Source organism: Sinocyclocheilus grahami, unplaced genomic scaffold (genome assembly GCF_001515645.1).
Source record: "Sinocyclocheilus grahami isolate Dianchi unplaced genomic scaffold, SAMN03320097.WGS_v1.1 scaffold92.1, whole genome shotgun sequence".
Lineage (NCBI taxonomy): Eukaryota > Metazoa > Chordata > Actinopteri > Cypriniformes > Cyprinidae > Sinocyclocheilus > Sinocyclocheilus grahami.
In genome coordinates, this window is record NW_015505271.1 from 1,920,214 (window position 1) to 1,931,385 (window position 11,172).

An 11,172-nucleotide genomic window follows, 5' to 3' on the forward strand; every position below is an offset into this window, starting at 1 on the left:
CGCATGGATCCCGATAAGGTTAAGGCTGTGGTGGATTGGCCAACCTCAGATTCCCGTAAGACCCTACAGAGGTTCCTTGGGCTCGCCAATTTCTACCGGCGTTTTATTTGCAATTTCAGCCAACTAGCCACTCCTCTGACCGCCTTGACCTCCACTAAGATGACGTTCAGGTGGCCTAGTGCAGCCGAAGCTGCATTTACCAACCTCAAGAGCCGCTTCGTTTCGGCTTCCATTCTCGGAACCCCTGACTCTACACGTCAGTTCGTGGTGGAGGTCGATGCGTCAGAGGTGGGAGTAGGTGCGGTGCTGTCCAAACGCTCTTCCTCGGACGACAAGATGCATCCTTGCGCGTTTTTCTCCCATCGCTTGTCGCCTGCCGAACGTAACTATGACATTGGTAACCGAGAGTTGTTGGCAGTCAAGTTAGCGTTGGAAGAGCGGTGTCATTGGTTAGAGGGTTCGGGGGTTCCCTTTATTGTCTGGACCGATCATAAGAACCTCAAGTACATCAGCTTCGCTAAACAACTTAACTCCATGCAGGCTCGGTGTGCACTCTTTTTTTGGTCGCTTTAATTTTACACTTTCCTATCGTCTGGGTTCTAAGAACATCAAACCCGATGCCTTGTCTCGCGTTTTTGAACTTTACGAGCGCCCGTCCACTTCCGAGTGTATTCTACCTGAGAGACTCGTTGTCTCCACTCTCGTGTGGGAGGTCGAGTCGAAGGTCCGCATGGCCTTAGAAGGGGTAACACCTCCGCCCGGTTGCCCACCGAGTCGATTATTCGTGCCGGAGAGGTTACGGTCCGATATCATTCGGTGTGGTCATTGTTCCAGCCTGGCTTGTCATCCGGGGGAGAATCGGACTAGTTTCCTCATTAAACAACGATTCTGGTGGCCTTCTATGGCTTGTGACGTCTGAGATTTTGTTTTGGCCTGCTCAGTTTGTGCCCGTGGTAAGACTTCCAATCAACCCCCTGATGGGTTACTTCAACCGCTGTCGGTCCCTTCGAGACCCTGGTCCCACATCGCGCTCAATATCAAAATCACTGCCCTTCCGCCCTCCCAGGGCAATACGGTTGTTTTGACCATAGTGGACCACTTCTCGAAGGGGGCCCATTTCATTTCTCTCGTGTGGGAGGTCGAGTCGAAGGTCCGCATGGCCTTAGAAGGGGTAACACCTCCGCCCGGTTGCCCACCGAGTCGATTATTCGTGCCGGAGAGGTTACGGTCCGATATCATTCGGTGTGGTCATTGTTCCAGCCTGGCTTGTCATCCGGGGGAGAATCAGACTAGTTTCCTCATTAAACAACGATTCTGGTGGCCTTCTATGGCTTGTGACGTCTGAGATTGTTTTGGCCTGCTCAGTTTGTGCCCGTGGTAAGACTTCCAATCAACCCCCTGATGGGTTACTTCAACCGCTGTCGGTCCCTTCGAGACCCTGGTCCCACATCGCGCTCAATATCAAAATCACTGCCCTTCCGCCCTCCCAGGGCAATACGGTTGTTTTGACCATAGTGGACCACTTCTCGAAGGGGGCCCATTTCATTCCCTTGCCCAAATTACCCTCAGCCAAGGAGACAGCGGTTACAGTCATTGATCATGTTTTTCGCATTCATGGCCTCTCGATGGACGTGGTTTCCGTCAGGGGACCCCAATTTGTTTCCAAATTTTGGAAGGAGTTTTGTAGGTTACTGGGGGCGAGTGTCAGTTTGTCATCTGGTTTCCATCCACAGAGCAACGGCCAAACGGAGCGGGCCAACCAAGATCTTGAAAGAACGTTGCGATGTTTGGTTACACAGAATCCTTCCTCCTGGAGCCAACAACTCTAATGGGTGGAGTACGCAAACAACTCGTTACCAGTGTCATCCACGGGCCTATCTCCGTTTGAATGTAGCTTAGGGTACCAGCCACCTATTTTTCCCAGTCTGGAATCCGAAGTCATGGTCCCCTCTGCTCACGCCTTCGTCCAGAGGTGTCGTCACACTTGGAAAAGAGCCCGAGAGACTCTTCTCCAAGTGAGGATGCGCACCAAGGCTCAGGCCAATCGCCACCGGTCGAAACCTCCCGCTTACGTCGTTTGTCAAAAGGTGTGGCTTTCCTCCAAGAATATTCCTCTCCGATCAGTTTGTAATAAGCTAGCTCCCAAATTTATTGGCCCGTTTCCTGTCACCAAGATTCTTAGTCCAGTGGCAGTCCGCCTCAAACTTCCTCCGGCGTACAGGAGAATTCATCCCGTGTTACATGTCTCCAAATTGAAGCCCGTTTTTCATTCACCCATTAATCTGCCTGCCCCGGGGGCATGGATTCCTGCATGATCCCTGCACAGAAAGCAGCATTCCTTCAGGAATTCCTGCAGGATATTTTTGTAAGGGCTTTAGTGTTTCGTTTCCAAATTAAGGATGATAATGGACAGTTTTCTTAATGAGTGTTTGGACAAAAATAGAGGGTGAGTCGCCAGCTGAGGAGAGTGAGTCGCCTACCGTGTGAGGAGGGTGAGTCGCCAGCTGAGGAGAATAAGTCGCCAGCTGAGGAGAGTCAGTCGCCCGCCGTGTGAGGAAAGTCATTATTTTTATGTAACTCTGACTACATGTGCTGAAAAAAGAGAAATAATTTCATAAAAACCTTTAAAATTGCCAAAGAAGTAAGGTAACACAAGTGACAAAAAAAGGGTACATGCGGTCTTTAAATAAATATACAAAAATATATAAAATCATTAAGCTGTCATTTATGTGTATTCATAAAGTCAAAAGGTAATCTAATAATGTGGTCTAAGTTTAAATGTTAAAAAAAGAATTACAGTTTAAAACTGCCATACCAAAAGTGGACGTTTCTGTAGAATGACCCAAAAGAATAGCTGATGCAACAAGCTTAATAACTGAATATTAGTCTACCATTAATGATGCAATTAGGCATAATAAATATGACACTAACACAAACAGGACGTCCCAATTGGTCATGGGTGCATTAGGCTACTTGGAGGAGCTATATGAAATATGTGAATTACACATTGCATCATACACAATTAATTTGAGCAGTCATAATTGCATAACGACAAGTGTGATTTAAGTCATAAACAATATATATATATAAATATTATGATTCACAACTGAATATTATCAACCTTACTGTGAGAAATCAAACGAAAGTGTTCCCACATTTCAGAACGCCCTCTCTTTGCAACTGGTTTCATGACCAAGTCTAATAACTCACAACAATGACCGCTCCTAAACTCTCGCAATACACATTACTAACCCACGAGTGAGCGCCCTGCCCCTGTGGGTGTCGCGCATTCTTAAATAGTTGAACCAATCAAGTACGAAGCAATCACGTGGGTGTGTGTGAAACGACGCTTCGGACGCCATCGGTCACGTGATTTTGATAGAACGATTCAAGCATCGATACAAAGCTTCACCTGAAAATCGTTTCAGTTTTTTTGACACGCCTCGAAGCTTTGGTGTCACAGCTAACATCACTACAAATGAGTGAAACATCTTGATACAGTTTGGGAAACAGATCGTGGAGATGTCTGAGAACGTTAGTATCTCTCAAGTAAGTGCAACAGCCAACAACTACATGATTTAACGCAACTGGTATAAAGTGATATTTTATTGGCTCGGTGAACTACCGTTTTAAACGTTGTGTCTTTCTATTTGGTGGATGGGAAGAGAAACACGTGATCTAGAAACGTGTGGATCCAAAAAGCGAGGGTGGAATTTTGAATTTAGGACCATATATGTAAATTGGTGAATATATGTGATATTTATATAAAAAAAATACAAACAAAATTATTACGCTGTGTTGTTTCCGCAATACCTGTTTTAATGCTTGCGACACAGTTTCATTTGAATGAATTTTCATTGCGACAGTCATTTTAACATGATTTCACGTGTGACATGGTTGACAACCCACGCCCACGTTATTTTGGCACGTCCACTTCTATGGAAAATGACTCGCTCAAAAAAAATGTATATTTCAAGTGTAATTCACTTCTAAAGCCTCCTGACTACCAGGAAAACCAGTTTTGTGAAGTTAGTATTTTGTCATGTGATTACAATGTTTAGAGCATAAGAACAATTTTGAAAAATTATAAAAAAAAAAAATTATATTTTATTCATATGTTATGCCATGTTTTCTGTAGAGGACATCGGGACTTTAAAATTTCCTTTTTTTTTTCTTCTTTTTTTTTTTTTATATAAAAAGAGATGAATAGACATGAAAAGGCAAAAACTGTGGGATTTTTAATCACAAATCAATTTTCATTTTTTTATACCAAACTTTATATAAAGATGATTCTCAACTATGTTATGAATGTTATTTTTATAAACCATTTTTCTTTATGCAATCTGGGTGTAAAATGGCCATAAGAGCGTTTTCCCATTATATACAATGTATCTATAAACTGTATCTAATTTGCATATTAATGTGTTTTTTGGGGGCAACATAGAATGAACAAATAATTTTTCCCCATCATATAGCTGATCCAAAACGCGTTTATTTTCAATAAAATGAATAAAACATTCACGTTAAAGGTGGAAATAAAGCACCAAAATAGCTATTTGATAAGTATTTGGGTTGGGGTAGGTGTAGAGAGGACTAATTGTCCCATAAAGCAGCATCTATTTGATAACTTTAATAAATATTTTCATTTTAACTATTGCATACTTTTTTATAATGTAGCCTATAGAGTATCTGCCATTATTTCCACTAAGTATATATAGCATCTATCTACACTTAATGCAAACATACTGCTATTTTTAAATAGTGTAAATAAAATCTATCGCTATTTGCACTTAGTGTAAATAACAGACTGCTAAATAACACTATTTTCACTCAGTGTGTATAGAAGTGAATTATACTTGAAATATATGCGTTTATTTGAGCGATTGTCATTTTCCATAGAAGTGGATGTGCCAAGATAACGTGGGCGTGGTTTGTGAACCATGTCACCACGTGAAATCATGTTAAAATTACACTTAAACTGTGTCGCAAGCATTAAAACGGGTATTGAGGAAACAACACAGCGTAATAATTGCATCATTAAGAATGTACCAATGTCTTTTCATAACAGCTTTGCAGTCGCTTTTGACGAATCTGCTGGAATGGGACGTAAAATAGCTCACATGCATGCGCACATCCCCAGTTAACCAAAGACTATAAAATACCTTAAAGGGACTTTGAGTTAACACGATCCCCAGTTGATCCATAACACCGGAAAACAGGTCTCATCGCTTCCGCTTGTCGGAGAACGTGTTAACACAGCCATAATAAATAATAGCGATATCTATGGACTTTTAAGATAATCAGTTAAACTAGCTAGCTGTTTTTATTGTTGAGGTTTTATTTATTTTTTTATATCTAAATGTTAGTGAAAAAGAATAAAAATAAAACGTTTAGATATCAATCCGCATATGTGATGGACATTGGTTATGATAATCTTTGGTATCTACTTTGAAGGCATCTTGAGTAAAAGGGCTTCATATTTAACGAAGCATATGCAAAACACTTGAACCGGAAGCGACAAGACCCGGAAGTCTGTTGCTCATAACCCCTATAGACAAGCCTTTAATAAGGTGCTTGAGATTTCACATAGTGTAATAAAAATTACATTTTTATTAGTTGTATGACTTAAGTAGCCCCTTCTGTCATAGAGTTTTCTGAGCCTAAACGTCCGATAAACAATAGCACTGTTGTGAAACTGGTCAAACAGGGTTAATTGGTCAACATATATCTGACTCGCAACTACATGAATTGCATGGAGCCTTTAGTTTATCAGCACTGCCCAGAAACACAGGGTGTGGGGAATGCAAGGACATTGTATAGAATAAGAAAACCCCTCCACCAGTTGCTCATTCATTCAGTCATTCATTAGGCCTTGGACCCAGCACATCTTCTTCTGCAGCCTGAACTGTAAAAGTGTCTGCAAAGAACATGGAAGGGCCATTCAAGTATATTAGAGTGAGAGTTAGATGAAACCTATTTTGATATTTAGAAGAGTTAAGGTGAGCATTAATATGAAATTTAGTGATATTCTCTTTCTTGCAGGAAGGAAATGGCAAAGTCAGTCGGGTTATTCGCATGGGAACAAGGAAGAGCCAGGTAATGTTTCTTGAGTCATTCAGCTATGCTGTTTTGTAATTTCATCAATTCTTTCATCTTCTTTTGAGAGTATTTTCTACACTTAACTTTAACACTGTATTTAATATTTAACATATTGTTCAATTAGACTATAATGAACTATAACCATTTTTTCCACAAACTACATACAAACTGTATGAATTTTTTTTAGATGTAAAATGTATATCTACATTTTAGTGTATAGTACATTACCTAATAATCTGATAAGCATTATATAAAGTAATGTTGGTTTAATAAAATATATATTTTAATGACAGATTTTATAAAGTGCTCCTGTGAAAATGTAGCTTTTTTTCCATTGTGGGTCACTTGGTTGGCCGAGGGTCCCACAGTTGTACAGGTTGACAACTCTTGACATGGACCATTATTTTGGGTTTTACTCAATGCAAGCTCAAATGAAATGATAAATGGAGTCAGTCAAGTCCAAAATAGAGAAAACTTGCAGTTTAAATTGAATTGAGAGTATACATATTTCGATTTTCTGCTCTAGGGAACCGTTAAAAAGTGAGGGTAGATAACAAAATGGAAATGGGTGTGAAACTAGTGTGCTTTAATCAGATAGAAACGGCCCCTCAGCGTCGCCCTTTATGCTTGCTTGGAGTGACTGCTAACATTTAATCATGAAATTTATGTTATAGAGAATCTTTGAAAGGACTTTGACTTTAAATATTGAGAGAGCCACTCTCAGAGTAAATTTATTCATGCATTTGCATCATATATTGCACTGGGACTTTGACAGTGATGAAATTACATTTATGTATCTTCAATAATGAGGTTGTGTGTGTCCCTCAGCTGGCTCGCATTCAAACAGACAGTGTGGCCGGCAGACTGAAAGCGCTTTATCCAGATGTTAATCTAGAGATAGGTAAGTGAGGAAATTTTGCATGCTAGAATTTTTATGAATTCCATCTACTTTAATTGTATTGCATTTGTTATGTCTTTCCATTAAATGTGCAGATTTTCATCTGTAAATGTCTGTACATACACAAACACTACTTTTCGTTTTCTTGTCCTCATGCACTCACTGCTTGTCTAAGAACAGAGAGTGATTGTGTTCTGCTGAGAATGTGTAATCTATACGAGCGCTTCACTGCTGAATCCTACTGTCTGTGTCATGAATGTCAAGAGATGAATGATGATGTCAGAATCGGAGCCAGTGCACAACTCTTCAGCTCTTAACCTTTTTGTCTGCGTGCATTTCAGTTGCTATGTCGACAATTGGGGACGAAATCCTGGACACTGCATTATCAAAGGTAGAATTCCATCCTTAATTTCATGTGGCATTATGCCAGGTTTTGTGGTGTCGGTATGAAGAAATGCCTTTGAACATTTGTGTGCCCAACATGTACAAATCCATTATTACCTTTATTTACCATGTTTTAAACTTGTGTTTTCTTAGATTGGTGAAAAGAGCCTCTTTACCAAAGAGCTGGAGAATGCCCTTGAGAGGAATGAGTAAGTTTGCTGATTTAAAACTGAGCTTTGGTTAGGACACTGATGCTAAGTATGTTCACATGTCAGCTTATATGAAGGTTTCACCTCTCTAAAACCCTCATCAGAAAAAAAAAATAGACTGTTGTTCAATTGATTATGCTGTAAAGTGCTTTAGATTAACTTCACCTATAATTATTATGCGTTCAGTATTATTGATATGACATATCGAGTACCTCAGTCTTATTTTCTATTTGACATTTTGCTTCAGGAAAACGGTTTTGCTCATAATTTCTCTGTTCAGCTGTTCACTCTCTGTTCTACTTGTTCCCAACACTCTAGAATCAGAGAATGTGAAAGCAGTCCTCTTAGACTTGATACTATGTGTGTTGATGTGTTTTATGAAATTAAGTATATGATGAGCATTGTATGGTGATGGTGACACATAGCACAGTACAATAGAAGTTAGAGCAATGTTTTTCCTCTAGTGTGTGGGTTGGTGATTTTTTTATGTGTTTATTCATCACTAGAGTGGATATTGTGGTGCACTCTCTTAAGGATTTACCTACCTCATTGCCCCCTGGATTCACTATTGGAGCCATTCTTCAGTAAGGACCACAACATCGTCATCTAACAAATATATATATACATATACATATATATATATATATACATACACAGGGCTGGACTGGGACAAAAACATTTTTGGGGCATTTTTTGGTCCAGGCGGCCCATCACCACTTCGAGATATATATATATATTACAGTGGGTACGGAAAGTATTCAGACCCCCTTACATTTTTCACTCTTTGTTATATTGCAGCCATATGCTAAAATCATTTAAGTTAACTTTTTTTCCTCATTAATGTACACACAGCACCCCATATTGACAGAAAAACACAGAATTGTTGACATTTTTGCAGATTTATTAAAAAAGAAAAACCGAAATATCACATGGTCCTAAGTATATCATTTCCCAAAAAATAAATAAAATAAAAACACTGACTCCAAGCTTTTTAATGGTATATGTATAATGTTACAAAAGCTTTTTATTTCATATGAATGCTGATCTTTGGATCTTTCTATTGGATCTTTCTTACTGTTCAAAAAATGTTGACTGGTAGTGTATGTATGTAGCCTATGTATCACACTCATATCACATCTTGTTTTGGATAAGAATAAAACGTCAGGTCCGAAAATATCGTGTCTTTTTTTTTATTTAAATCTAGCTTTATTCGCATTGGCCCATGGAAACCTCTATGAACACACTTGACTTGGCTAAAAAATCGTGTGGGATGAATTTACGTTTTATTAAAAAGTGTTTACGCATTCCACGCTCATGGCGCGCAGCAGCGCACACACATTAGGATAGGTTATATTCCTGCCTCCGTTGCGAGTCCCTATCAAGCTCTTTAACAATTCAACTACTTTCCTCCTCCTGCCTGGCTCTTTGACCCGCATTACTCACCGCAGAGCAAGCCTGTATGGCAAGCCGTTTTAGCTTAAAATATCCCCAGCGTTACTCGTCGTAATTGCATTTTTACTAGTAACAATTCAATTAAAGAGCTCTACAATTAAATTCTTACTAGTAACAATGCCAGTTAGAGAGCTGTCTGAATCATTTCTTACAGGTAAAAATTATAATTGGAGAGCTCTATAATTCAATTCGTACTAGTAAGGATTACAATTAGAGAGCTCTCTAATTCAGTTCTTACTAGTAACAATGCCAGTTAGAGAGCTCTATAATTCAATTCGTACTAGTAAGGATTACAATTAGAGAGCTCTCTAATTCAGTTCTTACTAGTAACAATGCCAGTTAGAGAGCTCTATAATTCAATTCGTACTAGTAAGGATTACAATTAGAGAGCTCTCTAATTCAGTTCTTACTAGTAACAATTCCAATTAGAGAGCTCTTTAATTCAATTAGAGAACTTTCTAATTCAGGTTTTACTAGTAAGAATTCCAATTAGAGAGCTCTTTAATTCAATTACAGAGCTCTGCAATTAAACATATATTTAATGTGTTTTTTTATTAGTAAAAATTTTATTATAGAGCTTTTTAATCGGAATTGTTACTAGTAAAAATGTATTTAGAGAGCTCTCTAATTGGAATTCTTACTAGTAAAACCTGAATTAGAAAGTTCTCTAATTGAATTAAAGAGCTCTCTAATTCAGTTGTTACTAGTAACAATTAAATTAGAGAGCTCTCTAATTCAGTTGTTACTAGTAACAATTAAATTAGAGAGCTCTCTAATTCAGTTGTTACTAGTAACAATTAAATTAGAGAGCTCTCTAATTTAATTGTTACTAGTAACAACTGAATTAGAGAGCTCTTTAATTCAATTACAGAGCTCTGCAATTAAACATATATTTAATGTGTTTTTTTATTAGTAAAAATTTTATTATAGAGCTCTCTAATCGGAATTGTTACTAGTAAAATGTATTTAGAGAGCTCTCTAATTGGAATTGTTACTAGTAAAAATGTATTTAGAGAGCTCTCTAATTGCGATTTTTACTAGTAACAATTCCATTTAAGGAGCTCTCTAAATAAATTTTTACTAGTAATAATTCCAATTAGAGAGCTCTCTAATTTAATTATTACTAGTAAAAATACAATTACAGAGCTCTTTAGTTCAATTTTTACTAGTAAAAAACCACATTAAAGATATGTTTAATTGCAGAGCTCTGTAACTGAATTAAAGAGCTCTCGATATGGGCCGATACCGATATGGTGGCCGATATATCGTGCATCCCTAGAATTGTTACTAGTAAAAATTTAATTGTAGAGCTCTCTAATTGGAATTCTTACTAGTTAAAATTATGAGGTAGAGCTCTGTAATTATAAATGAATGGAAGTCAATGGAGACATATGACTAGTAAATTTATTTAATGGAATTGTTACTAGTAAGAATTGAATTAGAGAGCTCTGTAATTGGAATTCTTACTAGTTAAAATTATGAGGTAGAGCTCTGTAATTATAAATGAATGGAAGTCAATGGAGACATATGACTAGTAAATTTATTTAATGGAATTGTTACTAGTAAGAATTGAATTAGAGAGCTCTGTAATTGGAATTCTTACTAGTTAAAATTATGAGGTAGAGCTCTGTAATTATAAATGAATGGAAGTCAATGGAGACATATGACTAGTAAATTTATTTAATGGAATTGTTACTAGTAAGAATTGAATTAGAGAGCTCTGTAATTGGCATTGTTACTAGTAAAAATGCAATTACGACGAGTAACGCTGGGGATATTTTAAGCTAAAACGGCTTGCCATAAGCCTGTTCTTGATAAATCTGCTGTGAAAAAGTGGGAAAAGGCGATGAGGAAGAAGTTGGGGTGATGCGATCTTTATATAGGCGGAGCAAAATACTTCATCACTCTGTCTATAGCGCATTGTGATTGGATGTTTACGCGGTCAATACAGGAGACAAACCAATGGGCCACTGTCTGCTCACTGTCCCTGCGACATTCTGTCGGCTCCTTAAGTGCGTCGGCCCACCGGGAAAATACCCAGTATGCCCGATTACCAATCCAGCCCTGTATGTGTGTGTGTGTGTGTGTGTCTGTATGTGTGTGTGTGTGTGTGTGTATATATATATATAT

General features: G+C 38.3%; 1 protein-coding gene across 4 annotated transcripts in view; it reads left to right on the forward strand.

Annotated features, from left to right (window-relative positions):
* Positions 1–3,382: 3,382 nt before the first annotated feature.
* Positions 3,383–11,172, forward strand: part of LOC107587344 (porphobilinogen deaminase-like) — a 23,550-nt gene continuing 15,760 nt past the window's right edge. For 2 of the 4 annotated variants that reach the window (XR_001609463.1, XM_016275090.1), the window contains exons 1-6: positions 3,383–3,549; positions 6,043–6,096; positions 6,928–7,000; positions 7,339–7,388; positions 7,535–7,590; positions 8,097–8,174. Coding sequence is in view for 3 of the 4 variants with exons in the window: in XM_016275090.1 (XP_016130576.1) it covers positions 3,523–3,549; positions 6,043–6,096; positions 6,928–7,000; positions 7,339–7,388; positions 7,535–7,590; positions 8,097–8,174 (338 nt within the window). In the remaining variant the exon portion in view is untranslated. Of the gene's footprint in view, positions 3,550–3,582; positions 3,702–6,042; positions 6,097–6,927; positions 7,001–7,338; positions 7,389–7,534; positions 7,591–8,096; positions 8,175–11,172 lie in introns of those variants that run through there. The other 2 variants (XM_016275092.1, XM_016275091.1) reach the window with 2 other exon arrangements.